The sequence below is a fragment of the Rhinoderma darwinii genome, chromosome 3 (genome assembly GCF_050947455.1).
Source record: "Rhinoderma darwinii isolate aRhiDar2 chromosome 3, aRhiDar2.hap1, whole genome shotgun sequence".
Taxonomy (NCBI): Eukaryota; Metazoa; Chordata; class Amphibia; order Anura; family Rhinodermatidae; genus Rhinoderma; species Rhinoderma darwinii.
The window spans coordinates 251,642,158-251,661,871 of NC_134689.1; the positions used below are offsets into that span (position 1 = coordinate 251,642,158).

Consider the following 19,714-nt stretch of genomic DNA (forward strand, 5'->3'; position numbering starts at 1 on the left):
AATAATATTATTATAAAAAAACAAACAAAACCTAAGCAGAAACCCCTTTAAAACAAAGAGGATGTTGGCAAATGCACAAGAAGTGATGTTTAAAGATCATTAGTTTTTTTTTGTAAATAAATACCTGCTATAACTGTATGGTAATTATCTAACATAGACTGTTTCATTATTTTATTTTAAATATACCAAAACCCAATGTAACCCTTTTACTGCCAGAAGGGTGCACCATTAATTGATATTCAAGAGTTTTTATATCAGTTGATTACATATGAGAACAAGGAGTTGATGAGATGGATTATTCATGTGAAGGAATATTAGTTTTGTAATGAAAACATAAAGAATTAGCACATATATTCCTGTGTTTAAAGGGTTTCCTCTATCAACCTGATTAAAGGGAACCTGTCACCAGCATTTTAGCTATAAAGCCAGCAATTCCTGGTGAAAGTGGGTGAAAAATCATTGTCATCTAAGCTAAATATAAGTAAGCTCTGTACCTTTAGTATTCCGTTTTTCAGTGGTCCCATGCCGTATGTAAATGAGCAGAAAAGAGTCAAATCTTCATCTGAAAAGAGTCCGATTTTCATTCCTCCAGCGTCTCAGAGTGGACTCCACCTCCTTCTTTTTGATTGACAGCTCCTTAGCCAGTCAGGGCCAGACAGGTGGCAACGGTGGGCGGGGTTAAGAAGCTGCATCCCAGAGGGAAAAATAATTACCATAAAAGGCGGGAAGAGTTGAAATGACGATATTTACAGACAGAGGAGAACTTCAGGAAAGAAGAGAACAGGAACGCACTCTGGACAGCTGCGGTCATTGAGGGGTCAGGCGAGTTTAACAGGTAAGATGTTGATGACAGGATCCCTTTAAGTAAAGACAATGTTGCAAAATGTAGTCCAATGTCTAATTATCAATATTAATAGAGAAGATGCTGGCTTCATTATACTCCAGGTTTTTCTTTTCTGAAATGATGAGCAGGCAAGAACCTGAGGAGGAACAGAGGTTTGGGGGAGAAATAGGAAGGAAGGCACGTTTGACCACAACAGAAGATGGGTATTATCACTTCCTAACCGTGCAGTGATAGCAGGGTTATTTAGAAATAAGCAGGAAAATTATGAATATAGAGGAAAGGAACTTAAAGAGGCTCTGTCACCAGATTATCAAATCCCTATCTCCTATTGCATGTGATCGGCGCTGCAATGTAGATAACAGTAACGTTTTATTCTTTTTTTAAAAACGATCATTTTTGGCCAAGTTATGAGCAATTTTATATTTATGCAAATGAGCCTTTCTAATGGACAACTGGGCGTGTTTTCTCGTTTTACCAACTGGGCGTGTCTTGTGTTTGTAACATCTGGGCGTGTTTACTTGTTTTACTAGCTGGGCGTTGTGAATAGAAGTGTATGATTCTGACATATGATGCTGACATACACTTCTATTCACAACGCCCAGCTAGTAAAACAAGTAAACACGCCCAGATGTTACAAACACAATACACGCCCAGTTGGAAATAAGAGAAAACACGCCCAGTTGTCCATTAGAAAGGCTAATTTGCATAAATATAAAATTGCTCATAACTTGGCCAAAAATGATCGTTTTTCAGAAAAAAAAACAAACGTTACTGTTATCTACATTGCAGCGCCGATCACATGCAATAGGAGATAGGGATTTGATAATTTGGTGACAGAGCCTCTTTAACATGATGCATGGTAAATGTAGGGGAATTACATAATATTGGAGTATGGAAACTGGAATATCAGCTAAATGTAGATTAAGAAATGAGGCAGAAGAGATTGAAGACAAACAAAACGACTGAATAATTTATCCTGCCCAAAATTCATTAAAAGTTCCGAAGTTCCACAGTAGTTAGCAAAAGTCATGGAAGCCAAAGTGGCTCTTTGATTTTATCACATAAATAATACAAATACAATACAATACAATAAACTCCTTGCTACAGCTACAGATTTAGAAAAGTGTGACATACCTCTGGCAGAGAAATGGTGAGTAAAGCTGAACCCTTCCCCAATTCCATTTTAATGTAACAGAAAATAACGGCTCCATAATGACAAGTCTCGTTCAGTCAGATTGCTCCCTGAATTAGGAGCACCACTTGGTGACGTTAAGAATGCCTTTTCACATAAGAATAAAGCAAAATGCTAGCTGGATATCACACCGCTGATCTGTAATTCAGCAGCAATAAGGCACTCTCCAAATACGAGATTGCACTGCATTGCACAACCCATGCCAAGGCAGTACCTTATTGCAACAAGGAAAGCGTATATTTAAAAAATTGGCATGAGGCTGCAGTTATGGCATGCCCCATGTCACAGATGCTTTTTCTTAGCGGACAGTATAGGGCTCCCAAAGGGTCATTCCTATTTTATTGACTCTATTGGGGAAGTGAAGGCACAAGGACAAACTGTTACATAATATTGCTTATGCAGACAAGTACTAGGGTAGTTGTCTTGATGTCCCTCTAGCTAACCACACAAAAACACACACTAGGTGTAATGAAAGGTATACCCCAATGAATTATGTGCTTTCAAACTCATGTGACAAGTACTATAGAAATTATACCTCTCAAAGATATATCTTCAGATAAAACAGGTGCATTATTGCAAGGGGCAGGTCATTCCCACCATATTAAAGAGGACACTTGACTTTTACATCTAAAAGACTGTTGATGCAAATTAATACACCTTCCAGTAACGTTAATCCTTATTAATTGCTAAAAGATCTGCAAACCTGTTTTGATCTATTTTCTTGTTTGTTTTTCGCCATAGTCAAGGATTTAAGACTAGTGGAGTTTGTAGATTGGTATCAGCTAAAGAAGCCTATAGCAGAGTGTATTGAATACATACATTTAGCAATTCTAATTCTCCACAGGAAGGCCGTCTACATTTGCAACCTCATGATAAATTACTGTTAGTTATTCAGTCCTGTAATGGTTTGAGAAAACCCAATTTTTTTTTATATCATACAGGTTTTGTAATGATTTGAATCATTTACAATGATCGCAGCATTGTTGTTAGAATGTGCTGTACAAACGCCAAGTCATTTATAATCGGTAGCAAAATACATATTCGGCCTGCCAGCTACAGTACACAACCTCAAAAAATATTCTGCATGTCTCTTGTTGGGCATAAATTGTTGTACAGATCTCTAGCAATAGAAAAGGTCATAGGTTACAAGGGAGTTTTGAGTGGAAGGGTAGGTCCTCTACACCAGCAACACTTGCTCCAAATGGAAATTCTGCATATCCTTTTTGTTTCAAAGTAGTGTGGCCTTTTAGATCTGCACCTCTTCCTCTAGGAAATAAAGTAAAGTCTGGAGTGAACTGCTGGGGAAAATGTGGTGAGCCTGGTGCTGGCTGAGGCAGAGAAGGCTGAGAAACAGAAATGGGCCGACCATCTTGCCTAAGTCGGTTAAGGGGTAGAGCTATGCAACTGCTTGGGTGAGAGACAATGGGAGCTGTTTGAGGAAGGAGAAGGGACCTGGAAGAACCACATACCTGAGTGGCTCGGTTTGGGCCTGGACTTAGTGCTGAGGGTGAACTCCCAGGAGAGCCTGATCTCTGCAGTGGAGGCGAAAACACCCATAATGGCTCCGATGCTCCAATTAAAGGCGGACCTGGAGATTGGGTTTTTAAACCTTGTGATTGTCTAGAGGAAGGTATTGGGAGTTGTTGGTCAGATTTTGATAATTTTGCATGATAAGGAGAGGCTCCTAGGCCCGGAGACCTCTGTAATGTGTCAAAAGAATCTGGCGTTGAGCTGGTAGGGAGCAGCTGTTGTGTTGGACCCTTGACAAAACTCTGTACATTAGATGGGGGTCTAGGACTCACACAGGCTGCTGCAGAGAAACCTGCCAGTTGGTGTACATGGTAAGAGGACTGCTGTGACAGTGTTGCCTCAGCTACTGCTATGTGTGAAGAAAAAGGTTGTCTCTGAAAGTGTTGAAACTGCCGAGCTGTTACTCCTAATGCAGAATTTGAAGGCCGGAAAATATTGGCTGGTAGCCGCTGGTGAGTTAAAGGAATAACAACTGATGTAGTAGCAGCTGCTGCTTGCAAAGGTGCCTGAACCAAAGGTGTCCATATTACAGGAGTTTGAGGAGTTGGGGCAGAGTCTCCCTCAGAATATGTGCAGTGGGGTCCCTGGGCCATCTCACGGTCATGTTGCACAATCTGCTGGATAATCTCATTTTCCTGGTAGTTAAGCACCCCTGATCGGATGTCATGCTGCACCTTGTGTAAGAGGAGAGAATTCTTTCTACCTGAAAGAGAGGTAAAATCCTATCAATTAATGCCAACAAAAAATTATCCTATAAACTGTAGACCTTGATTGCAATTAAACTCATAAACCATCTGCATGCAGTTTGTGTGTTCTCTGTGTTTGCGTGGGTTTCTTCTGGGTACTCTGGTTTCCTAGCATAGTCCAAAAACATACAGACAGATTAATTAGCTTTCCCTAGTGTGTGATTGAGAAATTAGATGTGGACCCCATTCGGGACAGGGACTGTATGATGGAAACCTTTGTACAGCACTGCAGATTATGTTGCTGCTATGTAAGCAACAGGAAATACATTAATAATAACTGTATAACAAAGTTAATGCTGAACAAGTTACAGATTACTTTTTAGACCTACAAGTTGTAAGGAGCAGTAATATAGCACCAATAGACTTTTATGGGGCTTTACTGTACCTCTGTATGCTTCCAATTTTACATGGAGACATACAGAGTCAGTGGTGCAAGCAGGGAGAGTTTTCAGTTGCCCGGAAACTCCCCTGTGGCTGGGGCCCCCCTAACCTCCTTGGACTAAATTGGATGCAATTGACATTGCTGGTGAGGCAAGGGAACCATCTGTCCTGCCATTTGGCGTTTTTCTTGTGATGCAGGCAGCACAATGAGGTCATCGCGCTGTATGAGTCGTTCAAATGAAGCGGGCCTGGTCAGAAGAAACCAGGCCTGCATCCCTGGATAAGAGGATGGTGCTGAAATGGGGATAGGTGAGTGTGGCACTATCTGCAGGGGCTTTATTCTCATAGGCACTGTGGCATTATCTACATGGGGCACTGTGTGTGGCACTACTTACATGGGCACTGTGTGTGGCACTATCTATATGGGCACTGAGTCACACTATCTACAGAGAGCTGTGTGTGGCATTTACAGGAGACAGTGTGTGGCACTATCTACATGGGCACTGTGTGGCACTATCTACAGGGGGCAGTGTGTGGCACTATCTACATGGGCATGGTGGCACTTTCTACAGGGGGCAGTATGCCACTATCTACATGGGTGCTGTGTCACCTTCTACAGGGGGTAGTGTGTGGTACTATCAACAGAGCTTATAATATAGAGGGCTAGGCAGGTGGATACGTGCAGACCAATACTAATAGCATAAAAACCAGAGGGCAGCTGGTGTAGCTGTAGCTGTAGCGTAGCAAGATAACTTGGTTTAAAAAGTATGCATTTGGAAACCCCCATTTAAAAACCCTGCATTTGGCCCTGAGAGTCTATTTCTGATGGATTTCATATGAATCTACTCTATCCATCTGTGCTTCTTTCCAACTTTGAAACAGCTTTGATCTATAGTCTTTGCAACCCCTCCACACAGCTATTTAGTGCTCTTATCCCATATCTGCTTCCACCACCTTAACTGATGAAAGGCTTCCCACTCTACTCCGCCTTACCATCTGCAATCCCAACCCAATACCATCCCACCTCATCCCCAACCTTACAACTACATTTATTCCATCCCCAAACCAGTTAGGGTCAACCTATCCCTACCGGCATCTTCTCATGTAACTATCACACTCATCCTTAAAAAATACATTCCTTGCCCTGTGCTCTCTGTCCTACTACTGGCCTATCTCACTACTCCCCTTAGCCTAAACCTTCCTTAAAGAACATGTCTACCTTAAACTGTCCTTCCACCTCTTGTCCAACTCACGTTTGACCACCTACAATCTGGCTTCTGACCCCACCATACTACTGAAACTGCCTTACTAACAATCTGTTAAATGCTAAAGCCACACATTACTCTGTACTCCTCCTTCTAGACCTATCCTCCATCTTTGACATAGTAAACTATTCCCTCATCCATTTTCATCATAAACTTGGCCTTCTCCTGGATCTCCTCATGCCTCACCAGCTGAACATTTAGTGTCTCCCACTCACACACCAACTCCTCCTCTCACCCTCTATCTGTTAGCATCCCTCAAGGGTCTGTCCTGGTCTTCTCTACATTTTTGGCCAAGCTCATAAAAACCCACACTTATGCTGATGACACTAAAATTTACCTCTCTGGCTTTGAAATTACCTCTATGCCATCCCGAGTGTCTATTAGCTATCACAGGAAAATAGTGAGACAAAAAAAACAAAACGGCGCAGGATCCTTTTAAAAAGTACCCGGAAAACCCAACTCTTTAAAAAAGCTTACAACCTGCAATAGTTTTGTCTCCACTACACAACTGTATAAGCAGCTTCTATCCTCGCTTACTGTATCTATCTGCTTTCCCTTGTAGATAGTAAGCCCTTGCGGGCCCTCTCTCCTTCTGTCACACAGTAAGATCATGTTTATTACACTTGCTTGTTTTTATTGCTTATTCAATATGCATTTAACCCCTTAATACCGAAGGTATTTTATACCTTAATGAGCAAGCAATTTTTAAAGTTTTTCCATTGTCACATTCAACGTGCTATAACATTTTTATTTTTCCGTCAACATAGCTGTATATGAACTTTTTTTTTTTGCGGGACAGTTGTATTTCTTAAAACCACAGAAAAGGCCATACTCACAGATTAGGTGGTGGGTAAAATACCCGTTCCAAACAGGACGCAACCAGGTCAGAGAATGCTGTTGATGGGAAGTGCCCAGGTGTGTTTAAATAATGATAGCCACTCCCACTTACCTTGAGGGGAGTGGTGTGTTGGGCATGGAAGTAAATGTGTAATAATAATAAATAAATAATAAAGTACTGTGTATAGTGCACATGTGAGGTATAGGGGACATGACTAAGTGTAGTGTGTAGAAATCAGGGCTGTGAGTGAAACAAAAACGTGAGTGTAGTGTGTAAAACATGGAGGCGTAGTGTTTGGATAGTGAGGCACAGCATATATCGCCGAATAGCAGCCTATTTATAACGCCCATATTGTAAGAGAGCGGGCTGCCCTGCATGCAGTGCCAAACATCCGCACACCAGGCTATCCCAGCATCATAAGACCCGGGCGCGTCCTGAAAAAAAGTATGTACAATGTAAGTAACCATGAGAAAACATGGGGTATTAGTTGTTGTTTTGGCCAAAAAAACGCAAGCTCGCAATCCACGTCACGGATCCCCACACTTGCGAGTCCCTACCTAGAACTTTTCGTTCCAAAATCTAAGATATACAAAAAAAATGGGACATAGAATGTAATTAAAACCACAGAAAAGGCCATACTCACAGATTAGGTGGTGGGTAAAATACCCGTTCCAAACCTTTTTGTATATCTTAGATTTTGGAACGAAAAGTTCTAGGTAGGGACTCGCAAGTGTGGGGATCCGTGACGTGGATTGCGAGCTTGCGTTTTTTTGGCCAAAACAACAACTAATACCCCATGTTTTCTCATGGTTACTTACATTGTACATACTTTTTTTCAGGACGTGCCCGGGTCTTATGATGCTGGGATAGCCTGGTGTGCGGATGTTTGGCACTGCATGCAGGGCAGCCCGCTCTCTTACAATATGGGCGTTATAAATAGGCTGCTATTCGGCGATATATGCTGTGCCTCACTATCCAAACACTACGCCTCCATGTTTTACACACTACACTCACGTTTTTGTTTCACTCACAGCCCTGATTTCTACACACTACACTTAGTCATGTCCCCTATACCTCACATGTGCACTATACACAGTACTTTATTATTTATTTATTATTATTACACATTTACTTCCATGCCCAACACACCACTCCCCTCAAGGTAAGTGGGAGTGGCTATCATTATTTAAACACACCTGGGCACTTCCCATCAACAGCATTCTCTGACCTGGTTGCGTCCTGTTTGGAACGGGTATTTTACCCACCACCTAATCTGTGAGTATGGCCTTTTCTGTGGTTTTAATTACATTCTATGTCCCATTTTTTTTGTATATCTTAGATTTTGGAACGAAAAGTTCTAGGTAGGGACTCGCAAGTGTGGGGATCCGTGACGTGGATTGCGAGCTTGCGTTTTTTTGGCCAAAACAACAACTAATACCCCATGTTTTCTCATGGTTACTTACATTGTACATACTTTTTTTCAGGACGCGCCCGGGTCTTATGATGCTGGGATAGCCTGGTGTGCGGATGTTTGGCACTGCATGCAGGGCAGCCCGCTCTCTTACAATATGGGCGTTATAAATAGGCTGCTATTCGGCGATATATGCTGTGCCTCACTATCCAAACACTACGCCTCCATGTTTTACACACTACACTCACGTTTTTGTTTCACTCACAGCCCTGATTTCTACACACTACACTTAGTCATGTCCCCTATACCTCACATGTGCACTATACACAGTACTTTATTATTTATTTATTATTATTACACATTTACTTCCATGCCCAACACACCACTCCCCTCAAGGTAAGTGGGAGTGGCTATCATTATTTAAACACACCTGGGCACTTCCCATCAACAGCATTCTCTGACCTGGTTGCGTCCTGTTTGGAACGGGTATTTTACCCACCACCTAATCTGTGAGTATGGCCTTTTCTGTGGTTTTAATTACATTCTATGTCCCATTTTTTTTGTATAGTTGTATTTCTTAATAGCACCATTTTGGGGTACATATAATTTATTGATTAACTTTTAATTTTTAAAAAAAAAAAAACATGGAAATTTCACCATACTTTTCTTCGTCTTGAATTTACGACATTTGCCGTGTGGTATAAATGACATAATAACTTTATTTAGCGGGCCATTGCGATTGCGGTGATACCAATATAGTTTATGTTTTACTACTTTTACACAGTAAAAATACTTTTTTTTCAAAATAGTTTTTGTGTTGCCATATTTTGAGAGCCATAACTTTTTATTTATTCTGCTGACATAACGGTATGAGTGCTTTATTTTTATGGGCTGACTTGTAGTTTTTATTGGTACCATTTTGGAGTGCATGTGACTATTTGATTAATTTTTATCAAATTTTTTGAAGGCAGGATGAGTAGAAAACAGCAATTCCGGCATTGTTTTTTATTTTATTTTTTACGGCGTTCACCGTGCGGGTTAAATAATGTAATTGTTTTTTAGTTGGGGTCATTACAGACACGGCGATACTAAATATGTGTAACTTTTTTACTTTTTTTTTCATAGTAAAGGGGAAAAAGTGGGTTTTTCATTTTCATTTTTCATGCCTCTGGCATGGCCTAGCAGGCATTCACTAAAGGCAAACCTGGGGTGCCTTTGTTAGGCTTCTGGCTGCCATAAAAACCATCGGCACTCTGCGATCGCATCACATGAGGTAAGAGCGGGAACACCCTGCCTCTAAAGCCACTCAATTGGGACCGTCGCTATTGACCACCGCACCTGAGGGGTTAAGCGGGCTCAGATGACCGAAGACCAATTGCTATTGGTCTCCGATCGTTGCCCTTTAGGAGAAGAGCACCCGATTCAGGGTTAAAAACTTCTGAAGTGCTGCAGTGAAATGGCGGAACTTCAGAACAACTACCCTGAGTGGCAGTCGTTAAGGGGTGAAACCCCTCTATATTTCATATGTACAGCGCCCCGTAACTTTATGGCACTTTAAAATAAGCAATAATAAACACTAAGGGTATGTTCACACGAGGGCGTCCGTTACGGCTGAAATTACGGGGATGTTTCAGCCTGAAAACATCCCCGTAATTTCAGCCGTAACGGCATGTGCAGGCGCTTGAACGCCGCGTCAATTACGGCCGTAATTAGCGCTGCTATTCATTGGAGTCAATGAGTAACGGCTCCAATTACGGCCAAAGAAGTGACAGGTCACTTCTTTGACGCGGGCGTCTATTTACGCGCCGTCATTTGACAGCGGCGCGTAAATATACGCCTCGTGTGAACAGACAAACGTATGCCCATTGCTTTCAATGGGCAGATGTTTGTCAGCGCTATTGAGGCGCTATTTTCGGGCGTAATTCGGGGCAAAAACGCCCGATTTACGTCCGTAAATAGGCCGTGTGAACATACCCTAATAATCTGACAGAAAAAAATTGTACCATGCTCCATCAGATGCCGAATTTTAGGGGTATAGAGTAAGCCTGTAATATAGCACTGTACAAAGAACCATAGTGCAGCACACAACTCTGCTGACCATTTTGCCCATCTACTGTATTGGTATGAGGTACTCTCCTGCACTAGACTGTTTTTGGCTACAGACTTTAGACAGGAACTATATAATAAAAAGCCATCTAGCCAAAGGGTTGGTAAGTACAGACGAAACATATGGGTTTACATATGAGAATAATCATCAATTTTATGCTAACTTGTAGACATGATGTGGCCGAAAATATGTTATTGTGATGTAATGTCAAAGGAAAAAAAACTCACCAATACGGTCCAAGCGGTCTAGTGCAACACTTTCAAATGCCCGCCTCATCATTGGATACTCCTCCAGAACTTCATTAAAGTGGTCTACACTCAGTGAGTACAATCGACAGTATGTGTCAGCTCTTACACTTGCAGTTCTCCTTCCTCGTGTCAGCAGGCAGATTTCTAAAAATGTTTTAAGAAATATCAGTAAATGTTGTTAAAGAGGCTCTGTCACCAGATTTTGTAACCCCTATCTGCTATTGCAGCAGATAGGCGCTGCAATGTAGATTACAGTAACGTTTTTATTTTTTTAAAACGAGCATTTTTGGCCAAGTTATGACCATTTTTGTAGTTATGCAAATGAGGCTTGCAAAAGTCCAAGTGGGTGTGTTTAAAAGTAAAAGTCCAAGTGGGCGTGTATTATGTGCGTACATCGGGGCGTTTTTAATACTTTTACTAGCTGGGCGTTCTGATGAGAAGTATCATCCACTTCTCTTCAGAACGCCCAGCTTCTGCCAGATCACGCTGTGACATCACTCACAGGTCCTGCATCGTGTCGGACACATCGGCACCAGAGGCTACAGTTGATTCTGCAGCAGCATGCGTTTGCAGGTAAGTAGCTACATCGACTTACCTGCTAACGCCGATGCTGCTGCAGAATCAACTGAAGCCTCTGGTGCCGATGTGTCCTCGCTCGTCTGACACGATGCAGGACCTGTGAGTGACGTCACAGCGTGATCTCTCGAGAACACGGCTGTGTCTGCACTGCCAGAAGCTGGGCGTTCTGAAGAGAAGTGGATGATACTTCTCGTCAGAGCGCCCAGCTAGTAAAAGTATTAAAAACGCCCCGATGTACGCACATAATACACGCCCACTTGGACTTTTACTTTTAAACACACCCACTTGGACTTTTGCAAGCCTCATTTGCATAACTACAAAAATGGTCATAACTTGGCCAAAAATGCTCGTTTTTAAAAAATAAAAACGTTACTGTAATCTACATTGCAGCGCCGATCTGCTGCAATAGCAGATAGGGGTTGCAAAATCTGGTGACAGAGCCTCTTTAAATACAACATAAAAGGTTGTCACACGTGGAAAAGCAACGGTATACCAATTCTTGTTGCCTTAGACCACCATTTTGTACACCTCACTATCATTCTCCTCCACCTCGTTTTAGCTCTGCACAGTTATCTTGTAACCTGCTTATTGTTTGTACATTATACAGGAAATATACATCTGCAATATAGTTGGAACCACCATCTATCGTGACTTGCAGCATATACTACAGAAAATACTACACATATGTAAATGTACTTACCACCAAAGTAGGATCCGTCAGCGAGTTTGGTCTCTTTACTGCCTTTGCTCAAAATACTGACAACACCATGCTGTATAAAGAACATCTTCTTGCCAACTGTTCCCTCACGAATAAGATAGTCTCCTGGTTGAAATACCTCAAATCGAAGTTTTGTAAGCATTGAAGTCACAAAATTAGGGTCAGCATTGGCAAAAAGTGGCATGGAGGCCACTAACTTACGGCAGTTAAAATTAATGATCTCCTATAGAAAGAGAATACAGTAAAATAAAGTAAAGTACATCCAATGATAAGTTTTGAAACAGAGTCCTGTTAGCTTTGTTATTCAATATAAACCACAATGTTGTTGTGAAATGTTTTATATAATACATGTCAATGGGTTTTCCTATTAGGGTATGTTCACACGATGAGTGGCATTTACGTGTGAAAAGACAGACTGTTAACAGCTGCCTCGTTTCACACGTAAATGCTCCTCCTCGTAATTTACGAGGCGTCTGAGACGCTCTGAGACGCTCGTAAATCTTGAGCTGTGCTTCATTGAGTTCAATGAAGAACAGCTCAAATTACGTGGCAAAGAAGTGCCCTGCCCTTCTTTGCCGAGGCAGTCAATTTACGCGTCGTCGTTTGACAGCTGTCAAACGACGACGCGTAAATTACAGGTCGTCTGCACAGTACGTCGGCAAACCCATTCAAATGAATGGGCAGATGTTTGCCGACGTATTGTAGCCCTATTTTCAGACGTAAAACGAGGCATAATACGCCTCGTTTACGTCTGAAAATAGGTCGTGTGAACCCAGCCTAAATGTATATGTATATAATAAATTAATTAACGGCACATTATGACATCAGACATCTGGCTCATCTGTTACTGATCACCCCTGTAAGGATTTCCTCTTTCTGTGCTAACCTCAGGCAAAGGAAAAGAATGGCATATGCTATTCACCACGACAGGCCACTCAAATATAACTGGGAACGAGAACTGCATTAATGAGAGAATGGCGTGGAAAGGATTTGCTGCAGGTTGGTGGCGGGGGGGGTGGGGTGGGGGGGCATTGTGGTAGACCCTCAGGGGGATATTTTGTCTAGCTACGTGACCTTTAGTATTCATTTAATTTATATTAATAACAAATTGTCTTCTATGAGTAAGCAATGTACACGTATATAATATTATGGCATACAAAATTCTGAAAATATAGCTGTAGTTTTATGACCAGGGTGAAGATTAAAAAAAAAAATAGAACTATCATTTACAAATCCAAACAAAATAGGCAATTACCCCCCAAAAATTAGACCTATAATTTACAAATCCAAACCAAAACAGATTTAATCTCAGTTAAAATTGTTCCCGGTAAACTCTTTTATATTTTAATCACACAGTGCAGATTTACTACAGATTTTGCATTTATTTGTTAATCCTAAAAAAATTGGATCCAGGAGAGCAAACCTCTTCCTTTATATATGTCTTCTGTTTAGATTCTGTTACTGGTTTTGGCTTAAAAAATACATGCAGAATCCGCAGCAAAGCAGCCTTTACTGGCTATTTTGAATAAAGGCAACCATGATTTTACTGCATCAGGGAAGACAATATTCAAGTATGTGGGAGGACAAACATGCATGAAAGTATTGTAACTTTATTCATGTCTTTTCTCTGTATGTTCTAAGTTCTCAGATGTTACAAATGGATTTTACATTGTTTTGCATTCTGTACAGCTTGTTTGAGTAAGGGCTTGTCCACACGTAGCAGTTTTGCTGCGTATTTTCCATCTGGAATTGTGGATGAAAAATACGCAGCAGAATACAGTAGCAGCAAAGTGGGTTGCATAAAAATTCCAACCAGAAATTGACCTGCGGTGCGTATTTTTCGTACCGCAGCATGTAAATTCCTGCCGCGGAAAATGAACTGAATTGCTGCATTTTTCAGATAGATGTCACCATCTCCCAACATTGAAAAAAACGCAGCAAAATCCGCACCATTTTCTGCAGTAAAAAAACGTAGGAAATGGTGCGTTTTTTCCGCAGCGGAATGTCTTCTACTTTCAACGGAATAGCTGCAGAAATTTTCTGCAGAAATTCCGTTACGTGTGGACAAGCCCTAAAAGAAAATAAATCAGTTTTAATTCGCACCGGTTTGTTCAACAAAATAACGTGGTACGGTTGGTCTGCATGTGGCCCTGGACCCTATGTTAACAATGTAGTGAGAGCCCTCCGGTACACAGTGCCCTCTACACAATTACAGAGAGCAGATTCTTTTCTCTGCCGTCTCTGGCGTAGAAGCAGTGAGTTACTTTGAGCAGCCACTGATTGGTTTCTAGCAAGTTTCCCGCTATAAGGCCCTATGCACACGACCGTGTTCGGTCCGTGATCTACGGTCCACATGTCGGTAGACGCTATGTGTCATTGCCTGTCCGCGGAACTACTGTCCCGTACTGAAAACATGATTATAGTACGGGACAGTTGTCCCGCACCAAGGCAGTGACACGTAGCGTCATAGATAAGTATGATGCTAGGAGCCCGGCTCCCTGCACTGTGTTCGGTCCGGGACATGCGGCCGACATGCTGTATATCACAGACCGAACACGGTCATGTGCATGGGGCCTAAGCGTATGTGCACACTTTAGCGGATTAGCTGCAGATTTTACAAATCAAATCATATCCACACACTGCGGAAAAAAAATGCTGAAAAAAATGTGTATAAATTGACCTGCAGTGCTTTTTTTTTCTGCAGCATGTCAATTTATGTTGCACTGTTGTTGCGGTTTTTCCACATTGAGTTCAATGGGAAGGTAAAAGCCGCAACAAATAGTAAATGTTGCGATTTCTGTGGCGGGAAAACTACGATTCCACCGCAAAATTTGCAAATCTGAAAAAAAAATAAAAAAATCTTCATCTTGTTTCAAATTAATGAAAAAAAAGTCTACACTTACACCCCAGGCGTTGTGATAGCGATGGCTCCTTTAATTCCCCGGCTGTTCTTCATGCAGCCCGGCCTCCTGGGATGACGTTCATCCCATGTGACTGCTGCAGCCAATCACAGGCTGTAGCAGTCACATGGGCTGCAGCGTTGTCACAGGAGGCTGGGCTGCACGGAGACCAGAGGGAGGCATCGATATGCCAATGTGAGTGAAGGTAAGTATTTTTTTCCTCTCCTCTTCTTTCTACAGCGGCGATTCCGTCCGAAAATCGGCACCACAAATTGATGCGGGTTTTCGCCCCTTATTTCCTGAGGGTTCTAGATCGTATACACTGTATACTTTTAAGCAGCGAATCTGACCTGTGTGAACATGGCCTAAGTGGACAAAGGAGCACAGGAGCATTGATGTACTTGCATGTGGGGGGCTCAGTAAGCGATAGAGGCACTATGCCTTTCATAATACAGAAGCACCCTGACTGACTCTCTCACATGAGCGTATTGTACATGTCTCATCTTAGCTTTAGTCAGGACCAGGACAATGGTAAGGCATACACAAAAGTGCAACTGAATTTTTAGTCAGTGTTTGTACAGTGTGTGTATGTATGTGTATATATATATATATATAAAAAAAAATATATATATATATATATATATATATATATATATATATATACACATATTTATTTATACAGATGTAACCGTCTTTATTTTGACTTTTAACGCATTAAATACACAGTGGCAAGATCCTTTATCTTAAGGGTTCACACGCAGTGACCAAAAACGTCTGAAAATATGGAGCTGTTTCCAGGCGAAAACAGCTCCTGATTTTCAGACGTTTTTTAGCAACTCGCGTTTTTCGCGGCGTATTTTACGGACGTTATTGGAGCTGTTTTTCAATGGAGTCAATGAAAAACGGCTCCAAAAATGTCCCAAGAAGTGACATGCACTTGTTTTTCGCGGGCGTCTTTTTACGCGCCGTATTTTGACAACGACCCGTATAATGACATCTCGTGGGAACAGAACACTGTAAAACCCATTGCAAGCAATGGGCAGATGTTTGTAGGCGTAATGGAGCCTTTTTTTTTAGGCGTAATTCGAGGCAATTACGTCTGAAAACACTGTGTGTGAACATACCCTAACAGTTTCAACTACTTTTCAATGTATCACACTGCAGCAAGTAATCAGAGTCCAGATAAAGATGGCTACATCTGTATATATTCTTTCCCCCGTGTGGTCTTCTGAAAGACCTGGAATAAGGGTCAGGTGGCTGGAAGGAGCAAAAAAGGGTGGGCCCTTACTCCACCAGTACAGGCCTAGAATTTTATTATTAGGCAAATGCAATTAGGAACCAATTGTGCAATCCCTTAAAGAATGGTGTAAGGCAGTCAGAAGCTCCCCTCAGCCTGGAGAGAGAGAAGCCAAAGCTCCCAACTTGGGGAAGACAGGCATTGCGAGGAACACTATGAGGCTAATGTATTAACCTTTCTACTTAAGTTTTCTTGTGTAGAAAAGTCACAAAAGGCCTTTCTGCACCACCCTCACCACTTTTCTGGGAAGGAAGTGTGGCTTTGGAGAAGGGGAGGGGCCACAGTGAGCCAAAAAATTTATTATAATTTATGCCAGAAATTTGATGTAAATTATAATGGAAATCTACGCAACCTTCAGGTTGGGGGCTGTTTTTTTTTTTACTGATGACGTATCCATTTGAATAGGAGCAGAGCTGCGGTACAGCAGCACGGCCGCTATACAGTGTTCGGAGCCTTCTGTTTCCGTCACCAGGAGGCAGCCGAAACTGCAGATAGGTGCAGGGTCCAGGTGTTGGATCCCCACCTGGCATATACTGATTACCTATTCTGTGGATAGGTCATCAGTATAAAAAATAGCCCCCAACATGGACAACCCGTTAGTGACCGCCAATACGCCTTTTAACGGCGGCCACTAACGGGCTTTATTCTGATGCATATGCCTTTTTACGGCACTGCATCAGGATAAAATAAATAGCTGTCAAATCTCCCTGCTCTCAGCTGCCAGATGTAGCTGAGGGCTGGGGGCGTCCCTGCTCTGCTGAGATCGATATAAGTATCGATCTCACCCGTTTAACCCTTCAGATGCGGTGCTCAATAGCGTGCACCGCGTCTGAGTGGTTTTGGAGAGAGGGAGGGAGCTCCCTCTCTCTCCCACCGACACCCGGCGATACGATCGCCGAGTGTCTGTGTCTCCAATGGCAGCCGGGGGCCTAATAAAGGCCCCCAGGTCTGCCTGGAGTGAATGCCTGCTAGATCATGCCGCAGGCATGTCCCAGCAGATGCCTGTCCGTTTTAAACGGACAGGCAGTAATACGCTGCAATACAAAAGTATTGCAGTGTATTATAATAGCGATCGGAGAATCGCATATTAACCCCTTAATGACCGCCAATACGTCTTTTTACGGCGGTCATTAGTGGGCTTTATTCTAGAGCGCCGCTATTCTACGTCGCTGCTGTAGAATAAAGTAAACAGAGCAGGGAGCCGTGAAATCTCCCTGCTCTCAGCTGCCAGAGGCAGCTGAGGGCTGGGGGCGTCCCTGCTCTGCCGGGTGAGATCGATATTAGTATCGATCTCACCCGTTTAACCCTTCAGATGCGGTGCACAATAGCGAGCGCCGCATCTGAATGGTTTTGGAGAGAGGGAGGGAGCTCCCTCTCATCTCACTGACACCCGGCGATAAAATCGCCGAGTGTCTGTGTCTTCTATGTCTAATAAAGACCCCCAGGTCTGCCTGGAGCGAATGCCTGCTAGATCATGCCGCAGGCATGACCTAGCAGATGCCTGTCCGTTTTAAACGGACAGGCAGTAATACACTGCAATACAAAAGTATTGCAGTGTATTATAATAGCGATCGGAGCATAGGGAAGTCCCCTAGTGGGACTAGTAAAAGAGTAAAAAAGTTTAATAAAGTTAATAAAAAAAAAAAAGTGAAACAAAAAAAATGAAAAACCCACTTTTTCCCCTTACAAAATGCTTTACTATTAAAAAAAACTACAATAAAGCAAAAAAGTTACACATATTTGGTATCGCCGCGTCCGTAACGACCCAGACTATAAAGCTGTTACATTATTTAACCCGCACTGTGAACGCCGTAAAAAATAAAATAAAAAACAATGGAAAAATTGCTGTTTTCTGTTAATCCTGACTTTAAAAAAATGTGATAAAAAGTGATCAAAAAGTCGCATCTACTCTCAAATGGTACCAATAAAAACTGCAAGTCGTCCTGCAAAAAACAAGACCTTATAGAGCTATGCCGACGCAAAAATAAAAAAGTTACAGCTCTTTGAATGTGACAATGTAAAAATGTAAAAAATGGCTTGGACATTAGGGCCCAGAATGCAAGCAGGGGGAAGGGGTTAAAGTCCCCTAGTGGGACTAGTAAAAAAGTTAAAAAAAAAGTTTAATAAAGTTAATTTAAAAAAAAAATGTGAAAAAAAATGAAAAACCCAGCTTTTCCCCTTACAAAATGCTTTACTATTAAAAAAACAAAATAAAGTAAAAAACGTACACATATTTGGTATCGCCGCGTCCGTAACGACCCCGACTATAAATCTATTACATTATTTAACCCGCACGGTGAACGCCGTAAAAAATGTAATAAAAAACTATGGAAAAATTGCTGTTTTCTGTGAATCCTGACTTTAAAAAAATTTGATAAAAAGTGATCAAAAAGTCGCATCTACTCCAAAATGGTACCAATAAAAACTACAAGTCGTCCCGCAAAAAAAGCCCTCATACAACCGCATCGGCGAAAAAATAAAAACGTTACAACTCTGTAAAAGTTGTAAAACATACAAAATCTATACAAATTGGGTATCGTTGCAATCGTAACAACCCGCTGAATAAAGTTATTGTGTTATTTATATCACACGGTAAACGGCGTAGATTTAAGACGCGAAAAAGAGTGGCGAAATTTCAGGTTTTTTTCTATTCCCCCCCAAAAAAAAGTTAATAAAAGTTAATCAATAAATAATATGTCCCCCAAAATGGTGCTATTAAAATATACAACTTGTCCCGCAAAAAACAAGACCTTATACAGCTAGGTCGACGCAAAAATAAAAAGGTTATAGCTCTTGGAATGCGACGATGGAAAAACGTAAAAAATGGCTTGGTCATTAAGGTTTAAAATAGGCTGGTCATTAAGGGGTTCAATTAAAAAAAATAAAATAAAAAAAAAATAATAATAATACCTCGTTGTTCCTCTTTTCCCCTCTGTGTCCCCTAAACATTGCAGTGCAGCTCATACAATATACTGACGCCGGGCAGCGTCAGTGAGTTGTTTGCGATGCAGCACCGATGACGTTAAAGTGCTGCGCCGCATTTAAGGCCTTGATGCTGCGCTGGAGTGATACTTTTGGCGCCCGGCTGAAAATTGAGACACATTTATTAAGAGGCTTTTGACTCTTAATAAACATGTCGCAGTTTACCTTAACTTTTCTTACTATTAAGACTGTCTTAGTAAACGCCAGTCCTAATAAATTGCCCCCCCCCCATATGTTTAGTTAGCGTATGGCCTACGATTCTATGTTCTAACCCTGGCTGTGTATAATGGGGGAAATGTATTAATTTTTCTATGCCAGTTTTCTGATGTAGATAATTCGTATATGGCACAACAGTCACAGTTTGTGGTAAAAAATTGCGGCAGTTGTGCTATTTAACCGCTCATGACACTTTTCTGGGTGGGTGAAGCAGAGTGGACAGGGAGGGGCCACCAGCGACCTGACAAATGGACTATCGTTTACGCTAGTAACTATGACATAGCGTAGATTTGACTTTTTGGTGCACAGAATGCCGGAGATACGCTTAATTTATTAAGGGGCATGCGGCTCTTAGTAAATTAGGCGCATTACTCCAGCAATCTGTAAATTAAACCAGGTGTATGAAACACTAGTCTTAATAAATCTCCCCTATTGTGTGTGCATCTCTTCGCTTCCATAA

General features: G+C 41.7%; 1 protein-coding gene across 1 annotated transcript in view; it reads right to left on the minus strand.

Moving 5' to 3' along the window:
- Positions 1-1,682: 1,682 nt before the first annotated feature.
- The window catches only part of HCN4 (hyperpolarization activated cyclic nucleotide gated potassium channel 4), a 200,975-nt gene continuing 182,943 nt past the window's right edge, over positions 1,683-19,714 (minus strand). Inside the window, exons 6-8 of the mRNA XM_075857742.1 lie at positions 11,842-12,082; positions 10,542-10,706; positions 1,683-4,269 (exon numbers count right to left, since the gene is read on the minus strand). Of these exons, the coding sequence (XP_075713857.1) occupies positions 3,173-4,269; positions 10,542-10,706; positions 11,842-12,082 (1,503 nt within the window). The 3' untranslated portion in view covers positions 1,683-3,172. The remainder of the gene's footprint in view (positions 4,270-10,541; positions 10,707-11,841; positions 12,083-19,714) is intronic.